Source organism: Mycena indigotica, assembly GCF_014461135.1.
Source record: "Mycena indigotica strain 171206Taipei chromosome Unknown Mind.scaff0008, whole genome shotgun sequence".
NCBI classification, from domain to species: domain Eukaryota; kingdom Fungi; phylum Basidiomycota; class Agaricomycetes; order Agaricales; family Mycenaceae; genus Mycena; species Mycena indigotica.
The window spans coordinates 1321661-1339538 of record NW_023503007.1 but is presented as its reverse complement, the minus strand read 5'-3'; the positions used below and the strand labels follow the sequence as shown (position 1 = coordinate 1339538).

The 17878-nt window shown below is 51.0% G+C and overlaps 7 protein-coding genes across 7 annotated transcripts; 3 read left to right on the top strand and 4 right to left on the bottom strand.

The window, feature by feature from the left end:
* Positions 1 to 4239: 4239 nt before the first annotated feature.
* MIND_00920700 (uncharacterized protein) lies at positions 4240 to 5645 on the bottom strand (the record flags this gene model as incomplete). Its single annotated transcript, XM_037365836.1, has 8 exons — positions 5250 to 5645; positions 5115 to 5191; positions 4865 to 5059; positions 4653 to 4812; positions 4589 to 4602; positions 4435 to 4544; positions 4289 to 4381; positions 4240 to 4242 (listed from the first exon to the last, which is right to left on the bottom strand). Exons 1-8 carry the CDS (start codon positions 5417 to 5419, stop codon positions 4240 to 4242), a joined length of 822 nt encoding a protein of 273 aa, XP_037217248.1. The 5' UTR covers positions 5420 to 5645.
* Positions 5646 to 6037: 392 nt separating this feature from the next.
* MIND_00920600 (uncharacterized protein) lies at positions 6038 to 8267 on the top strand (the record flags this gene model as incomplete). Its single annotated transcript, XM_037365835.1, has 15 exons — positions 6038 to 6334; positions 6387 to 6547; positions 6601 to 6680; positions 6731 to 6922; positions 6971 to 7109; positions 7158 to 7194; positions 7232 to 7272; positions 7326 to 7488; positions 7585 to 7620; positions 7673 to 7687; positions 7736 to 7783; positions 7836 to 7875; positions 7921 to 8008; positions 8155 to 8166; positions 8219 to 8267. Exons 1-15 carry the CDS (start codon positions 6125 to 6127, stop codon positions 8265 to 8267), a joined length of 1311 nt encoding a protein of 436 aa, XP_037217247.1. The 5' UTR covers positions 6038 to 6124.
* Positions 8268 to 9332: 1065 nt separating this feature from the next.
* MIND_00920500 (uncharacterized protein) lies at positions 9333 to 9932 on the top strand (the record flags this gene model as incomplete). The annotated part of the gene is made up of 1 exon (XM_037365834.1): positions 9333 to 9932. The coding sequence occupies one exon, from the start codon at positions 9333 to 9335 to the stop codon at positions 9930 to 9932; it is 600 nt and encodes a 199-aa protein (XP_037217246.1).
* A 405-nt stretch (positions 9933 to 10337) lies between these two features.
* On the bottom strand, positions 10338 to 11124 carry MIND_00920400 (uncharacterized protein; the record flags this gene model as incomplete). Its single annotated transcript, XM_037365833.1, has 5 exons — positions 11035 to 11124; positions 10895 to 10986; positions 10707 to 10844; positions 10514 to 10662; positions 10338 to 10462 (listed from the first exon to the last, which is right to left on the bottom strand). The coding sequence occupies exons 1-5, from the start codon at positions 11113 to 11115 to the stop codon at positions 10338 to 10340; spliced, it is 585 nt and encodes a 194-aa protein (XP_037217245.1). The 5' UTR covers positions 11116 to 11124.
* A 1096-nt stretch (positions 11125 to 12220) lies between these two features.
* Positions 12221 to 13033, bottom strand: MIND_00920300 (uncharacterized protein; the record flags this gene model as incomplete). The annotated part of the gene is made up of 4 exons (XM_037365832.1): positions 12682 to 13033; positions 12578 to 12635; positions 12422 to 12523; positions 12221 to 12374 (listed from the first exon to the last, which is right to left on the bottom strand). Exons 1-4 carry the CDS (start codon positions 12929 to 12931, stop codon positions 12221 to 12223), a joined length of 564 nt encoding a protein of 187 aa, XP_037217244.1. The 5' UTR covers positions 12932 to 13033.
* A 1295-nt stretch (positions 13034 to 14328) lies between these two features.
* On the bottom strand, positions 14329 to 15627 carry MIND_00920200 (uncharacterized protein; the record flags this gene model as incomplete). The annotated part of the gene is made up of 8 exons (XM_037365831.1): positions 15334 to 15627; positions 15117 to 15277; positions 14989 to 15068; positions 14739 to 14930; positions 14552 to 14690; positions 14479 to 14504; positions 14391 to 14431; positions 14329 to 14343 (listed from the first exon to the last, which is right to left on the bottom strand). The coding sequence occupies exons 1-8, from the start codon at positions 15541 to 15543 to the stop codon at positions 14329 to 14331; spliced, it is 864 nt and encodes a 287-aa protein (XP_037217243.1). The 5' UTR covers positions 15544 to 15627.
* A 241-nt stretch (positions 15628 to 15868) lies between these two features.
* MIND_00920100 (uncharacterized protein) lies at positions 15869 to 17548 on the top strand (the record flags this gene model as incomplete). The annotated part of the gene is made up of 11 exons (XM_037365830.1): positions 15869 to 15933; positions 15982 to 16006; positions 16063 to 16122; positions 16192 to 16412; positions 16463 to 16545; positions 16592 to 16765; positions 16818 to 16989; positions 17045 to 17058; positions 17104 to 17213; positions 17263 to 17354; positions 17404 to 17548. The coding sequence occupies 11 exons, from the start codon at positions 15869 to 15871 to the stop codon at positions 17546 to 17548; spliced, it is 1161 nt and encodes a 386-aa protein (XP_037217242.1).
* Between the last annotated feature and the right edge of the window lie 330 nt (positions 17549 to 17878).

Below are 17878 nucleotides of genomic sequence, written 5' to 3'. Positions count from 1 at the left end.
TCTCAAACTGGGTCTCTATATTTAGACATGCAGAGAAATCAAAGAATTACTGAAGGGTAGGAAAAGTTGTTTTTTTTCAAGTCCAGGGTGCCAACTTTAAATCTTCTGAAAATGACTCGGACAATCATCACAAATCTCTTAGTTTCTTATACCAACTCTTCTCTTGCAAAAACCGCTTATTTTTGGCAGAATAAAAATTGTTTAAAAGTACCAGTACTTTTATTAACTAACTTTTGTGCACCTTGGCTTCTATAGTTCTATTTCTTGTGTTTCATGATCAACTTTCAACGATGGCATAGACAAATCAAAATGAATACACTCAAGCCTCACTCGGAGGTCGAAATACAATCATCACCCACATTGATCAGTGGACTAATACTCATTCCACCAGTAGAGCCCCCGCCTCAGCGGCCATTCCGAATAGCGTGTGCAACTCGTCCCAGCTTCCGCGGCGTTCTGTATGGTAGTATGCAACACTCGTGACAAGCACATCCAAGCCCCAAGCGGCTACAAGCGCGTGCAGCCGAGCAGACTCTGGCGTCGGGAGGTTCTGGAGGCCAACCACCTCCACGGGCAGGGTGTCGGCGTTGTTGTGTTGCCCAAGGGCCGTTACGGAACCTTTCCGGGTGGAATCGATATGCAGCCGGAACGAGCAAAGTTGCTGCGCGGCCCGCGCCTCCACAATATCAAAGATTATTGCCCGATGGTCCTTGCCACTATGGTCGTGAATATCAAGATGCCGCAAACGCGGCGCGGCCATAAGGCATCATGCCAAGCGTGTGCGAAAGCGCAAGGAGCGGCGTGGAGCTGTAGGCTTCGAGGTGGATATGCTCGACGGTGCGTAAACTGTCTGACAGGAGGCCATGCAGGTTCAGCACGCCAAAAGGGTCGAGCTCGGCGGGGAGAAACAACACGAGGGACGTGACAGCGGCATTGGACCGCACAACCAGCGCCTGGAGAGGTGCTATAGCCAGCGAAGCCATTGAAGTCTCGAGCGCAACTTGCTGCAGGCGCGGCAAAGTCACTCCGGAGTTTACCGTGTTTTTGACTCCCAAAAGTTGATTCAAAAAGGACTAGTTTTCATACAAAAAATATTTTTACAAAAAACAAATAGTTTCCACAAAGGGAAAACTTTCTTCCAACTGGTTCCCTTTGCGGAAACCATTTGTTTTCTGTGATATAGATTTTTATGCAAAAAGTAGTACTTTTTGAATCAACTTTTGGGAGTAAAAATCCCGCTAAACTCCGGAGTGAGTGAGATATTCGAGCGTCTCTAGGGGGACACGAATGTATGTGAGGCATGTGTGTGTGAATATCCCAGCCGGGAAAATGGTCGCGTCGCCAAATGAGTCGCTTGGATAGTTTATACAGGTGAACTGTTGAAGGCTGCTGCAGAGCTGCAAGAAATCCAGGGCGGCAGTCACGCTGGTGAGGTGCTGGAAGTACAAGCTCGTTAGCTGCGCAAAACTTGAAGGCGGATCCAGAGGGCACCGAGCGGGGATCAGGGCTGAGCGCACCCGAAGGGACCGCAATTCGGGCAAATCCAAAAGGCGCAGACGTCGTTCGCCACTCGTCGACATGCTCGATATCCCTATCGACAGTGTCTGCAGCATCGGAAACATTCCACTCGAAAGCAACTGCATCATGCTTTGCAACGGTAACATCAGTGAAACATCCCGCCACCGGGAAGCATACGGCAACAGCTCCGCCATATACGCCTCCCGCCCGCACTTTATCCATCGCCCAGACATGGAGTGTAAGAGGCAGGGCCCCCGCCCGCGCGAGCCACAGCCTCATAAGTTCAATCCTTTTGGCGCTCCAAGAGAAGCGCAGCATAATGACGGTCCAGAGCTTCGGGGAGTGGATAGCAATGTCGCGCCAGCGCCGGCAGATTTGGGAGAGGACAAGTGGTAGGTGCCACGACGAGCCGGTCTGTGGGTGCAGCGGGATACAATGCCCAAGAATCAGGGAGAGGACTTCTGGCGGGAATGCTCTCGTGGTGTCCATTGCGAGCGACACTCAAGTTGGGACGTCCAACGCGCTACAACAGTCACAGTGGCTACAGTTGTCCCTCACTCGCAAAAGATTGTTAGATGTAAACGTCAAAGGAGAGTCCGAAAAGGTGTGACGCCAGTGTGACACCTTGACCATTGGCGACGACGACGACGAAGTCAACACCATTACCGTATCGCCTTCCACAAACCCACCCTGGATGTTGAATATCATGCGCCTGCCAGGAAATCAATTCTAGTGGACCATTCTCAGTTGTTGTTGGCGCTGCAATGGCGGCACCTTGCGCCATATCAACAATGCCGCCGTGGATCCTTTCCCAGCGTGTACTGTACCCTCTCGTTAGCAACTCTATTTGGGGTCCATATTCGTCTTGTTGACTCGATATATTACAGGAGCGCTTGTACAGTACGCTGCACCCATCGTGTCGTCCGGGTTCGGCCTTGGTTTTGCCCCAGCTTTCTGATGAAGACGGTTTTTCAATCAGCTCGCTACCAGGCGCTTTGGGGATCCATGGTGTGTCTACGCGCTTCTTCATACCTTGCCGTCCAAGCTCATGCCTGTTAGTAATGAACAGGTTTACTGTCGTCGGTATTCGCGTGGCCAGTGGGCAACGCCAAACGCGACCTTTTTCCTGCCATAACGACTACCTATTAAGCCCACCTACTTCCGCTCGTATTCTGCTCGGCCCAGGAGAAAACAACGCTTGGACGGAACTCAGCTCGTTGTTTTGTCCTAGCCCTAAAAGGCACACAGAGGGCCGACAACCATTAGCCAGGATCGCTGAGTATGTAGCTCGAAACGGATAAAGGTGTGTTGCATCGAATGCTGGAGCGTTGGGAATGTTGACCACAATCGCCATCTCTTTCTACAGTTCTTTTCCTACCCTCTCCAAAAACATTTGAAACAACAACGGTCTCGTTGAATCCCAAGGCCTTGAGAGAACGAATGACGCTCAATATACCCGAGGAACAATTATAGGGTCCTCCTTGTGGCCTCTATGGGTGTGTTTGCCGTTTGCCACTCGTTTCGTTTCTCAAAGTGTATACAGGATTCTATCCTGCTAGTGACTTTTCTTTGGACGTTTTCTCCCTCCGAATAGCCTGCTGCTATAGTCGTTTGTGGAGTCGGCGTCATGATTTTGCTGGCCTTTGACCTTGACGGAGGAGAGGAAGGAGCGGGAGATAGAGTGAATTATCGGCGGAGGAAGGACATGCAACGAGGGAAATGTGCAGCATATCTTGAGGTGCGGCTGCTACGCTGACCGATTTTTGCTCATTCTGACCTTCGTTTCGCTTTTGACAGTATTGGGCCAGCCTGACCTAACCACAACGCTATCGTCTTCATGGTCCCTTCAAACGCCAAATTATATGTTCCTCGAGGCATTAATAACGACGCGAAAAGCGTTATAAACAGGTCCGTGATACTATGCAATATATGTTTATGCTAATGACTTCTTACCAGTTGCCGCTTTTCCCTCTTGATTCCGTCTACCTGTTGTCGTCAGAGGTTGTCAAGTCCTCCCATTTTGATCCTCGATCTGGGTGGCGCCAGCAGGATTGTCGACGACACCGTTTCTTTGATTCGAGGAGTTGTTGCCCAGCACCTCCATCAGTATCATCTCATTCTCCGCGTGTGCCCTCCACCTCTCAATTGCCTGCATGGGGCCAGGAGAATTGTCCACAACATCAGTCCTCTGATCTGAGCGGTCGTTACGAACCACTGGAGTCGGTGTCAAGCCATTCCCTGGTCGTACCCTCAACCTCTCAACCACCTTGTTCACAAACGGCTTTGCCTCTCCCTTCCTTAATCTGAAGCATATCTTCCACAAAGATTTGCGACCATCATCAACAAACAACTGTACTTCGGAGTGAACCTGGGCCGCTGCTCCAGAGTTTTGGTATTCCTCAAGCGCCTGATTTAGATCCGCATCTGTCAATGGGTGCGGGCGACCAACGTGGTTAAGAGTATTGCAGAAGATGCGGTCGAGGAGGAGTATGAGGTGGATGGTATATTCAAGAAAGAAGCGGAGGGTATCAGGACTGGTGAGTGTTATTATTTGGTGGCACAGTATGATAATGGACTGCTCACATTCTATACTTGAGCCAATAGATACATTGCCCGAGCAAAAGAAAAGCACAAACGATCAGTGCAATCCACCAGTGGCTCTTATATGAGACAAAGCCCCCAACAAGAAGTGAGAAGAGAGGCTGATATCGGTCGGCAGTGTCACTAGGCTGGCTTGTAAGCTGCTTCACATTGTTGTACTCATGCTTACGCCAATGAAGATTTGTCGGATTCCCGGGTGGTGGACATTGTAGGCCGTTGACAGTTCATGCACTTGAGAAACAAAAGGGGGAGCATCTCGTCGCTGCAAGTACTTATTAATATTCCTATTCTTGAAGAAAGAGCTATATATCTCACCATACGAGGATCATCCATCTTCCAAATTCGTGTGAGGGTCCGGTGGAGTTGGTCAAGCATGTTACCCTGTGTGTGCCAGGGAATGTTACTGAACGCCCCCGGGTAATAGACTGGTATATGTTTAGCATTGTTAATCAAATTGGGCCGTTCATACCATTCATCACAATTCTGGGATTGGGTGTGAGTCGCTCTACCGCAGGACCAAAATGAACACTGACTTGAGAGCCTCCGTAATTGTTTTCCGAGGACTATCCAGGCGCGTGCGTTCTACCTCCCAGAGCTTGCGTTCGATGTACTCATTCCCAAGTAGACAAGTTGTTTCAAGCAGTCCTCTAATAGTACGATCGGATTCCGCATCTAGCACTGCACCTTTCAGTCCTATAATGCTAAGATTGAGAACAATGACGACTGGGCAGAGATAAATACAGACCCCCGGTACGAGTATGCGCTGATATCATGTCCAAATTAGCCACTTGGGAACGACAGACATCTTGGAAGTGCGCCTCCGCTCGTTGCACTGTTAGACGCTCTGCCGTTTCATCCGAAATATTGTCAGGCAAACTTAATTCCTCATCGAATTGCGCGACGGTAAGGTCATATCTGGGGAAAATGAGTATTCTAGGCACTGTAGATAGCGAGCGGTCAGAGACTCCCCAATGACACGATAGCTTCAAGCGTACCATGATGTGAGGCCAAGAGTTCGTGATCGGGACCCGTAAGCACTGGGGCATTTCCGGATGGAATTCGAACGCAAAACCTGTTCCCCAAAGAGGTAAACAAAGATGATATCGACGAATGCTTTAGATATCACTCACCAAATGACATGTATCTGGTTCATGAGAGATTGCCCATTAATGTTTTCCTGTAGTAATCGTTGTACTATCTCGACCGTTTTCAGATTTATGACCTCGACTGGCCTCGCTTCATTGAGACCGCCAGGAAGGATATAGGACAGTTCATGGAACACAAGGCGGGGATTACGCATAGAGCCCCGACCTGGCCCTATCCACTCAGGCTCGTTATTGACCGTTATCTAGAAGGTCGACGTCACTTCAGTTGAGTTGAATACAGTTTGCACCTTACCTGAAACTCAGACGCTGGTCCGAGGGCATGGTCCACGAGTGTTGTTTTCCCAACCCCCTGCTATATGACTGATCATGTACTGGTCCGGTACGAACATCGACGGAGCTTACAACACCGACAACCAAAATATGTAACCTGCGAGGAAGATCAGCTTTTGGGCCAGCTCGTATCACAGAAAGCCTTACTGTGGACATTGTTCCGCGCTCCTAGAGCGGCTCCAAGCATCGCCATGTCCGACAGAGTCGTTTTCTCGCATTCTCGTCACAAGCAGTTGGCAAGAGGGAAAGGATGAGCAGTGTGTGGGCGGTACGTCGACGGTAACAAATACACGCGGTAATTCTTTTCCCAAGCTGTCCTAGTAGTGTATGCGACATCGTCCACACCGCGAACAAAAGAACGAGAACAACGTGTCGGATTCGGCCCGTGTCCGAGTCGTCAAGGGAAAGATCGCTGGCCATGTCACGCATCATGTGCCGTTGTCCTGAATTTGGATGATCGATTTCCCACGCTAACCTTTGCTCTCAACCTTCATCACCGAGCAGGAGTTGAGACTTTTCTCTGTCGCGTCCACCCACCTCCCTCCCTTTCCACCCGCTCTCAGGCTGCCATGAGCCCGACTCCATTAGATGCGAATGTCGTCTTTGCTAGCACTGTCATCCATCCGCGGACAGATTTTCGCCTAACTCCGGAATCACGCCGCGAAGAAGCGTCGAAAATCTCTGGTGCCGAGGTTGCCAAATATCGGGTTCTAGTGGCCGGAAGACTGCAAGCAGGGAAGACGACTCTCATTAATACTCTATGTGGCACAACTTGCGAGGTAAGCGCTGGATATTTCAATATGGGCGGGCTGAGCAAAGACAACTTTCAAGTCCGGTCAAGAGGACATCGAGAGGGAGTTCTCACACGAACGTCTCTTGCTTCATGACTCTGCGGGGTATCAAGGAGTGAGCTACAATATCCGACTAGTCAAGACCTTTCTCGACAAACGTGGGTTGGCGAGAACATTTGCGGAGCGTGTTCACGCGATATGGTGGGCTCTTTATGTACAGCTCGTAACCCGACTTGCTGAAAAATCAATACTAGGTATTGCATATGCACTGATTCTGGAATGCATTTAGCCCCAGGCGACTTGCATTTCTTCGACAACGATATCGCCCAACAAGGTCCGGGAACAGTACTTTTTTTGAGTTTTTATTAAATTCCTCGATGTCAGTCCCAGTTATTGCTGTTTTCACGCGATACCGCGGGCTTGTCACCAGTGCATATGCGGACCTCCGAATGACATTGAGACGGGTGGAGGCCAAAGAAAAACGCTTTGAAAAGGCTCGAGAACTACTCCAGCTTGAATACGTGGCTCCATTACAGAAACTTCGCTACCCTCCGACGGCCTTTGTCCAGATAGATGGTGGGTTGTTTAATTTCCCCGGTTCCTGCAATTAGACGATTATTGCAGATCTATTGGACGAGACAACCACTTTGGAGCATCTCATCCAGACGACGCTCGCGCTCATGACGGGAGAAACTCTAAGACCCATGGTCTTGTCCGTTCGACAAACCAACCTGGATCCTTGTATGGAAGCCGCGGTTGGCGCGTATGTTCTTGTCTATATGATATACCTGACACTCACCGTAACTGGTAGAGCTTTCGATGCAAAAGAAGGCTCCGGTACCAACACTGTGTTCTTAATACTTACTCCTATTCACCTCTTGGCAGATATCACGTCTTGTGTTCTGCGGCATTATCCTCATATTTGGGTACGCGATGCATCCGCTTCGGCTTGATATCTTTCCCTAATTTGCTCTCCCAGAAAGTCAGTCCATAACCTCCACCGTCTCGTCGCTTCTGCTGAAGTCCAAAACCAGAATGAAGTGCGTCGTTCGTTTGCGTTGACTGACATGACGGTGAAATGGTGTTGCACAGACAGTAAGTCTACCAATGTCACGGGCTCCAGTGCTGACGACACCCAGTATGTGCGTCCTCTCATGATTATCCCTCTGCGCTTGCCGATTTTGCGTAGGATGTTAGCCCTACGGCATTGATACGATCAGGGACTTATCTTCCGCTAGGAGCCGCCTGGTCCCGCTCGAGCGATGGTTGACCTAGTAAGTAATTCCAATCACTTTCTTGCCCAATATTGTCTAACTTAGACTGTAGAATGACGACTATCTCGTATGTAGTGGATCGATCCTTCCTATTGCGTTTGACCCTTCAATCAAGACACGGGCAATCGCCACATGTCGGTCAAGCATATCGCGAAGAATTTCTGTGCCAGCAGCTTCGTTTTTGACCATTCAAGTTTTCGCTGAGACGCCAATAGGACACTCCGACATACACAAAACGAGCGGATCTTATTACTAGTGCGGTCACACACTTGCTATACTCAGCCCCGCTGACTGCCATAGCATTATGCATCTGCATCGAACAGACTGCCGTAGAAGCATCTGTCTCCATGGATGACTTCTCCGACGGCTTTAACCTGGCGGCGGACGCGTATTTCGCCCAGAATTCTGCTGTGCGGGCCTCTGTAAACAGGGAAATCGCAAAACTGTCTCCGCAAGACTATCGGGAGACACCGGATCCAACGTCCGACCGGCCAATGCGCCAGGCAACCGCGAAACTGATACATATAATAAAAGCACATCGGCTTCGTGAGTGGTTTCAGAAGACTCCGGGCTATGTCTCTTACTATGCGGGAACCAGGTCTGGCAAGTACGCCAGCTGCACCCTCGACATAGATTTGAACCTCTGATCTCGAAATTGCTGTGCTATCTGACCTTGATGTAGAACGATATTATTTGGTGACAAGTAGTGTGTCTCCGCGGATACTGTAAAACGAAACGGAAATCGCTGTAGCATTCATTGCTCATTGTATTGAATACTAATACTCAGCTGATCTGGGCGCTACACTAAGAAAAAAATTCCACAAACCGTGACAGACAACGACCGCTTCGGGAAAGTCGGGATGCGACTTCGGAACGGAAATTTTTCTTCCGATCAATCACACCTTCGTTTTGACCCTCACCGCGAATTGCCTCATCTCGCTTACCCCGAGGTTTTGGACCCATACAGAGCGACCGGCGTACAGCCCTGCTGCTTCCGCCACTACTTGTCGCTCAGATATGCAGGCGCTGGCGTGACATTGCCCTCCGTTCTCCGCCGCTCTGGACTACCATTGTACTTCCGCGGCGCAGCTTCCAGCTTATTAATCTCACGAAACTCTGGATAGCGCGCGGCGGTGTCCTCCCCCTCACGCTTCATGTCTCAGTCATGGCCGGCGGCGTCTGGGCCGATATGTACATGGATGCGCTGCTACCGCATGTCTCGCGTTGGCGGGACGTCTCCCTAACCGTGCCAACGGAGACACTCGCCCAGCTATTCTCTGAGACCGGAACTACAACACGGTTTCCGATGCTGCAGCGTCTTTCGATTGCGGTGGCCGATTCTTTTAGCAAATTCAAACACCAGCTGCGAATCGTGGACGCGCCGGAACTGCGAGAACTCCAAGTACGCGCTGTGACTGTCACCGCGCGACATGCCCCCGATGTACCCTTTACGCAGCTGACGACCTTGTATTTCACGCGCCTCGCGCGTGTCGCTGCTACCCTGGCCATCCTGCAGCGCTGCAGCAGCCTCCAAAGGTTTACCTGTCTGAGGTATAAATGGACCACCACCAAGAACGTTCCCATGTTGACACACCCCCCTCCTCTCCTATGTCCGCGTCGCCCCAACAACATTCACATACCTCACTTTGCCGAGCCTGCAGCAAGTCCGACTGGATGTTCTGGACCCGCAGGCGACAGCATCGCTCCACGCCATGGTCGCCCGGTCCGCCGCCGTTGTCACCTCACTCATGCTGTGCTTCCACGATTCGGACTTGGAGGGCGCCAAACTCGAAATCACTGACGCCGTTGCCGATGTCCGCGGCCTGCTGTCGAACAGCCTCAGCGCCATCGAGCACATCCATCTCGAGGCCCCGAACAGCCTATCCCTCTTCGTTCTCGTGGAGATACTCAATCTGCCGACCGTCGCGCCACACCTCAGGGCGCTGGATGTCTACGACCGCAGCGGGGAATTTGGGGGCCACCGCCGCGTCACACTCCTTGATGCCGTGAGGACGAGGGCAGCACTGCAGCTGCGCTCGTTCCGGCTGCATATAGACGAGGCACACGGTGCCAGCCGGTCGGTCTTTGTCACAAATACGCTCGAGAACGAGTCGCGGCCCGGGCCGGCGGAGAGCGACCCCGGGCCCGACTCTGACTCCGCGTCAGCGGACAGGGTGGTCGGCCTGCAGAGCCTGCCGGAAGATGAGGCGGCGCTAGCGGCCAGCTGCGGCATCGATGTTCTCGTGACGAGCACTGTCAAGCACGGTACCCTTTCCGGCAGACATTGGGACTTGATTGGGACGTGGTGCTAAGACTGTTTGAAAGCTCCTCTGACCCGAGCGCTGCCGGGGGGAACTTTGAAGTTTGGTGGGATGCGTACTACTAAGGTCTTGTATTATATCTGGACTAGGACGAGCACTAAACTGATCTCCCTCAATGCATTTAGATTAACGCGAAGTTTTTGTGCTTGTCCGATTGGCATGATGCACGCTGCAGCACGCAACTCAATTAGAAAGCTATAAGTAGGTCGAAAATAAGCTTGAATTCTTACTCGATGTAGATGCCTTCCCTCAAAGATGCTTTCCCTCAACAGATGATCGCTCTACAGATTCTTGCACTTTATCCGAGACAGTATAATTCAAATTGTCCGTCTGAGTCTCGTGTACACAATTGATACTATTTCTTGCAATGTAGAGCTACTTATATATGCTCATTGCTCAGTGTGCGTTACAAGTCGACCACGGGATGTCTGCGTTGATGACCCCCGGGCCGGGGACGTACGCGGCGATGCCCTGGTCCAAAAACCCGAGCGCGAGCGCGGAGTCGCGCTCGTAGCGTGAGGCTGCAAAAACAAGTCAGCGCCAGGTTATCAGCCCTAGTAACTTGAACTGACTCGTGTAAAGGTGGTCCTTGACGTTTGCAGCATACAGCCGATAGAGCGGGATCGAGTCGCAGATCTGGGTCGTGTAGACGAACGCGGCGTTGCCCTCGAGCACGTAGCCGTTGTTCGTCCGGAAGTAGTCCCGCTCGACAGGGTCGGTGCTGTTTTCTTGTGTCAGCTTGGACTCGGAGACGAAAATGCTCACGTGTAGAAGTGGTCCTTTGCAGCAGAGGAGTACATCCGGTACAGCGGCAGCGTGTCGCCCTGCTGCGTGCCGAAGACCGCAGCAGCAACACCCTCCGTGGTGTAGCCCGACGCGCCGGTCGCATCGCTCGCTTTCGTTCTGGCGAATAATGTGAGTAATAATGAATGGATCAATTTGAGGAGACGAACGTGTAGAAGTGGTCTTGGACAGACGCGCTGTACGCGCGATAGATGGGCGTGATTGTGCTTCCGCAGTTGGCGCGTTTCTCCACAGGCGCGTCCTGAGGCCGATGTTAGCATAATCCAAGAAAAGCGCAGAGAATAAGTACTCGTGCTTCCTCCAGCGCGACCGATGCAGCGAGGGTGCCGACTGCAGCGACGACGAGGGCGAAAAATGCAGAGGTCTTCATTTGGGATGTGGAATGCGAGAGGATGTGGCTGTCGCTGTATTCTCTGGACGAGTTGAGTGGGCTTTTATAGCGAATCCAGCTCTGGTTTTGCGATGATTAACACCCCGATTGGTGCAGCGAGCGTTGAGCACAGACGGCGAACGAAGGCCTAGCGAGCGGCTCGTCTATCGGACAGGCGACAGACTCTGCATACTAGCGTGTTAAATTGCATCCTGTCAGTGCGGCTCCCACCCCAGACGAGCTGGAGCGCATGATCCATTTCCGAATATGAGAGCAGAGTCAAACGAGCCTGAAAATATGCCTAGCTGGGACGTAGATGAGCTGGACATGGAGAGTTACAAACAGCGCCAGCTTCAGCTCATGCCTCGATAATGAAAGCGCGAATAGACGCACACATTTCGTTCCGGGCTGCACAAGCCGCGCGATCCAACGTGATTCCAGACCGGCCCGTGTCTGCCAAGAAACAATGAGGAGGGTTAAGCGGGCTCAGATAGATAGATAGATGGCATCCGCCTTGCTGCCGCTGGTGTTCCTTACACACTTACGGACCGTCTCTAACGTGGAGTCGATCGCCCTGATCCGCGACGAGAAGTGGCTTGCGTCGTCGAACTTGGCCCGATTGAGCCCAAGATCATTCACTGTCAGGCCTAGTAAGGTCTTATCCTGCGACGAGTAAGAAGGTGCTCTCGGGCAATGGCGGGGCCGACCTACATACAAGCATCTAGCATCTGGAGACTGGCGATCTCGACTCTCGAAAGCCGACGCGTTTTGGACTTGAAGGCTGACTGATACCGTCTGCCGCTGGCGAGTTAATTAGGCGTCGTGCCTGATTAGCGTGGTCAGCCGTTGGTGTCCACCACGGTGTACCTTTCCCGCTGTTTTGCCGGGCGCCGCGGCGAATTTCTTCGTGGCTCTGGCCTGACACGAAGGAAGTCAAGTCGTTTGCTTAGGGTATCTTGGAGGGAAGTGGGTGAAAACGTGGAGGGAGGTAACACAGCTCGCTCGTCTGTGAATCAACGGTATTGCAGATTCAAGAAAGTGATTCAGATTCGAATTCCAACGTAAGAGCCAGTGGGGAGAAGCATCCAATCTCCCGCCCTCGCATCTAAAGCTTCCCTCCGCTGTTGGCGCCGCCCGTCGTACCGCTGACAACCAGCCTCCCTGTGGTTTTTTCCCGAATCTCGCAGCGTGCGACCCGGGCACCGCGTTGGCGGCGGTCGACGAAGAGCGTAGAGGCACGGATGGTGATGACCTCGCCGCTAGGACAGTTAGCAACTGAGAGGGAAAGGATGCATATATAACGCACGCGGTGGCGGGTGTATGCCAGTGTAGGTTCATGGTCGTGGTCATCCCGACTCCATCGAAAGCCTTGACACGCCCAAGCAGGACAAAGGTACCTAAGGTAGCGCTTTATATCGATTTAGTCGTCAATCCAAACGATGAGCTTGACAGAACGGCGCACTGGTCAAGAAGAAACGCCCCACACGCCCCATGCAGCGTTCCAAACGCATTGCACATATCTTCTCCCAATTAGTCCACCGCTAATAGCATCGAAAGAAAACTCACCTTGAGTAACTTCGACCTCCAGTACGACCTCTGCCCTCTCTGGGTTCTCAAAGATATTCATCTCTACAACCTCCGACCGCTCGCCAACGCTGCGGGCAAAGGCGCTTGGCGTTGCCCCACCGGTGATGAAGAAACGGAAGATGCTCGCGATGACCTGCTTGTCCGCAGTGGGTAGGTTGCCCTGAACGTGCGACGCGTCAACTTGGGGTATGCGCGACAGAAGCTTCTGCAGGCGGGCGGCGTCAGCCATGGGTGTAGGGGGCGATGAGGAAAAGGAAGAAGAAGAGTTGTGCTGGCCATAGGTTGGGGTCGGGGTCCATGTCTGCCCGAGGTAGCCATCACCGGACGAAATCCTTGTCAGCGTGACAGAAGCTGTCACGGCTCGGAGCGGGGTGATGCGCGGGATGGCGCATCATATTATATCCTGACATCACTTCCTAGACAATATATAAACTAGAGACATGCGAGTTCAAGGATGTAAATATGCTTTTCACGCGGATAGACAGCCTCAGAAGCTATCAACGACCTGAGCCAGTCAAGTTTCAACTCTGAGTCTTGTCGATAACCGGGAACCCGCTGGCAGGGTCGGCTGGAGATGAGGACAGCGAGTACATCGGAAGGCGCTACAGTGGCTTTTGTTTTGCTTACAACAACACTGATATAATACACTAGTACCATCGGACGATACTGTACATATTGGTCAAACGAGCAGCACAAGTCATTGAGCGCTCCTCCGCCACGTCTATCCATCGGGTATCTGCGGCTATGCCTTCGTCAAGCCTATTAGTCGTGTCAAGAACAAAAAGAGACGATGAAATGAAATCTCCTACGAAGCCGATGTGCTTTTATTATCTCTACCAGTTTGCCCACCGCCGGCCGTGTCGGGCGGTCTGAGGTTGGGTTGTGGACCTCCCGATAGTCGTGGGGAGCGAATTTTGCGATCTTTTTGTCTACTGACGCCCGCACGGGAGAGTTCTGACCAGAATACGCCTCCAACGCCCTGTTCAAGGCGATTGGAAAATCGGTCATCGAGACAGATGCTTCCAGGGAAGTCTGCTCGACGCAGATACATAATGCTGAGTCCATAAGTAAGCGCTTTAGATGATGAGCATCGCGAGAGTCTCTACCAGCTATAGCATTAGCTCGCTTTTTGTAAGTCGACGTGTCCTATCGAGCTCTCAACAATCAACTCAAACAGTCGAATGTTACTCACGGCAAATGTCCTAGATAAGTTTGAATGGCATGCTGAAAGTGCCCCCGTCTACAAAGACTAAGTTGAATGACAGGCATAGGAGCAATACATACGAGATGGTTGTCGTGCTAAGGCGTAGATTAGACTAATTTCTAGAAGGAAAGGTGTAATATTTACCCGGGTATTGATGTGTTCGATAGGTTCCTGGGACAGCATAAATTTGCATGGCATCGATATCGGCATCGCTCACGTCCTATGCGCGGTCGGCAAGTATCTCAGAAAGATGAAGAACAAACGCACATACTGTTCAAGCATTAGTATTGCATAGCACCCATGACTTGCGGTCGACTCACGCTCTGTTCAACCCCCGTTCATAGCCAGACAGGGAAACGAAATCGAACGACGCACTTCATGCTGGTAGCCAAGTTCAGTAGAGCAAGGTCGGGATAATCGAATTATAGACCCACTTTCTGAAAAACTGATTAGCCTGGGCGACAAGGAGGTGAATGCATCGTACCCAGATATGAGGATAATGGCGTAAAACAAAAAAGGGCAGGTCTGTCAGAGGTGATTGAGAGTGATGATTTGGCAGAGACCGCTATTACCGGTGCCTTCGTTCGCATCAAAGGCTCTACCAGTGACGCTAAGATTCGGGTACATCGGAACACGAAGACATACGCGCTCACTGCAGCTACCATACAAGCATCCAAATTGCTTTGTCGAACGGACAATACCATGGGTCTTAATGTGTCCTCTGTCATTAGCGCGAGTGTCGTCTGAATGAGATGCTCTAAGGTGGTGCTCTCATCTAATAGGTCTGAGAAGAGAGTGTGATCGAAGTAGTCGCGGGGATTAAACTGCGCACCGTCGATTTTAACGTAGGCAGTCGGGGGAAATCGCAGCGCGTTTAGTGGTTCGATGAATTGAATTCGGAGTAGTTCCCGCGCCTTTTCAAAACGCTGTTCCATAGCCTCCGCCCGTTGGAGTGTCATTCGGAGGTCGGCGAATGCCCTGGTGACGAGGCCGCGGTATCGGGTGAAAACAACGATGACTGGGACTAAGATTGGAGGATAAGAACATGAATGATTTCCATTAATTGGATGGTATTCCCCGACCTTGTTGAGCGATATCGTTGTCGAAAAAATGTTGATCGGCAGGCGACAAATGCATTCCGGAATCGGTGCATATACAATACCTGGCATCTTGTCTTCAGCAACTCAAACTTAACAAACGACGAGCTGACCAAATGGCATGCACACGTGTGGAAAACTTTCTCGCTCGTCGACGGTTGGCGAGAAACCTTTCCATAAGGCGGAAGCCTGGGCCTACGCCCTGGAATCCTGAAGAATCGTGCAACAACAGGGAACCTTGTGGCACCTCCATCTCGATGTCTTCTTTATCTGGCTTTATGGTTGATTTGATTCATTTAGCATAATCAAATGGAAGGTACAGTTTGTTACCTCAAGGGCCGTGCCACAGAGTGTATTAACAAGAGTCGTCTTGCCTGCCCAGAGTCTTCCTGCCACAAGAACCCGATATCGAGCGACCGTGGTGCCGGAGATTATCGACACTTCCTGATGGTGTGATTTCAGGGATTGGCGAAAACGTGTGCTCGAATCGATGACGGTGTTGGTAAAATCGATAGGTTCATTGAAACCAACTGCTGTCATTGAAGGGCGGCGAGTGGGACGAATAAGCTGGCTCGTGATGCGAATACGGGTCTGAATTTGCGTTCGGTGATGACGGTTAAGAGCAAAGACGAGTGTGTGAAATCGATCACAACGTTGTTCCAAATTTGGCAAACCTATGATGTGTCAATGTCACTCTCTTTCCGACACGTTGTTCTGGTTCTTTTGTTGTCGTGCACGTCGCACACAGTGGGGACAGCTTGGGAAATCAAATGCCGCGTGCTTTTGTCAGGGTCCTCTCGCCCACACTCGCTGCATCCTTCTTCTCCTTCCAACCCTTGCTACCGTCTAGTACCGAGCAGCGAGCATGCGAGAGGCAGACTCGGCCACATCTCCGTGGAGCCCTTCTAGGAGCTCAGAGCAATGCCCACAGTGAGTCTGCTCTATATAGATTACGTCCACGAGCTAATCTAGTACTAGGCTGCATGTTTTGGTCGTAGGGGAGGTAAGTTTTGTCAATGTTTGTACCAGCCTGAGGCAACCCTCTAAGCAATCATATAGCGGGGAACCGGGAAAACGACACTTGTAAATCATGCGCTGGGGCCGGAGTCGGAGTTTCAGGTGAGATCTACGCTCATGACTCGATCATGATAAGTTTTGCATGTCGGCTCACTATTCCGCACCGTTTAGATAACAACAACCAACAACGAGAGCGTGTGGATCGCGCCAGGTCGGAGCTCCATGCGAAATCCTCGACTGGTCATGCACGAGCTATCATATGACCTTCTCAGTGCTGTCGATGCATCTCAAGCCCATGATGTCGCAAGTGTCAAGACCATTGAGATAGTGCAACACCTGCTGAAAGAGAATACCGCTGGGCAGGCGTTGATGAATCAGATACATGTAATCTGGTGAGTGAGCTCCAGGAGCGTCACCTCAAGTATTTGAGTCGTATGAACAGGTTTTGCATTCAAGGCGTACCCTCGTCTATGGATAATCGTGTGTTGAGAGCCTCGGATCGCGAGTTTTTAATGTTACAGAGGGGTACCAAGCACTGCATGCTTCCCTTCTTGAATTTAATCCTTTGTAGTGCCTCAGATGATTGTGTTCACCCAATCTGATGTGGTCGTCGCACAGTGGGAAGAAGCCAACTCGAACTTACCCAACACTTCGGCTGAAACAACGGATGCCCATAGACCAAGCGTACAACGGGCGGCAGAGTCAGAATTTCTAGGGAACATATCTTCGTATTTTCGTACCGGAGGTTTGACACATATCCCCTCCAGTAGACATCGGTTTGTTTATGCGGTTAATAGGACTGAAGAATGCGACCTTGGACCCGGAATCAAATCGTGTTATTAGAAGCTTACTTGAAACGACTTGTCAATTGGGGGACGACTACGTCGAACGCATGATATGGGAGGCAGAACGCACCCGTATATCAGCGGATTATGATTTTCTTCGGAACACTATCGCTAAGGCTCTCGAGTCAGTACTTACTCAAGTTCACTTGGCAGTAAAACATACTTACACCCAATGCTAGAATTGTGATGGATGGTATGAGTAGCCAAATATCGGTAGCATGCACTAATTGAACGCCAGTCTATTATCGGGGGGCATTCAGTAACATTCCCTGGCACACACAGGGTAACATGCTTGACCAACTCCACCGGACCCTCACACGAATTTGGAAGATGGATGATCCTCGTATGGTGAGATAGCTCTTTCTTCAAGAATAGGAATATTGCTAAGTACTTGCAGCGACGGGATGCTCCCCCTTTTGTTTCCCAAGTCTACCAACTGTCAACGGCCTACAATGTCCACCACCCAGAATCCGATAAAACTTCATGGACGTAAGCATCATGAATACAACAATGTGAAGTAGCTTACAAGCCAGCCTAGTGACACTGCCGACCGATATCAGCCTCTCTTCTCTCTTCTTGTTGGGGGCTTTGTCTCATATAAGAGCCACTGGTGGATTGCACTGATTGTTTGTGCTTTCCTTTTGCTCGGGCAATGTATCTATTGGCTCAAGTATAGAATGTGAGCAGTCCATTATCATACTGTGCCACCAAATAATAACACTCACCAGTCCTGATACCCTCCGCTTCTTTCTTGAATATACCATCCACCTCATACTCCTCCTCGACCGCATCTTCTGCAATACTCTTAACCATGTCGGTCGCCCGCACCCATTGACAGACGCAGATCTAAATCAGGCGCTTGAGGAATACCAAAACTCTGGAGCAGCGGCCCAGGTCCACTCTGAAGTACAGTTATTTGTTGATGATGGTCGCAAATCTTTGTGGAAGATATGCTTCAGATTAAGGAAGGGAGAGGCAAAGCCGTTTGTGAACAAGGTGGTTGAGAGGTTGAG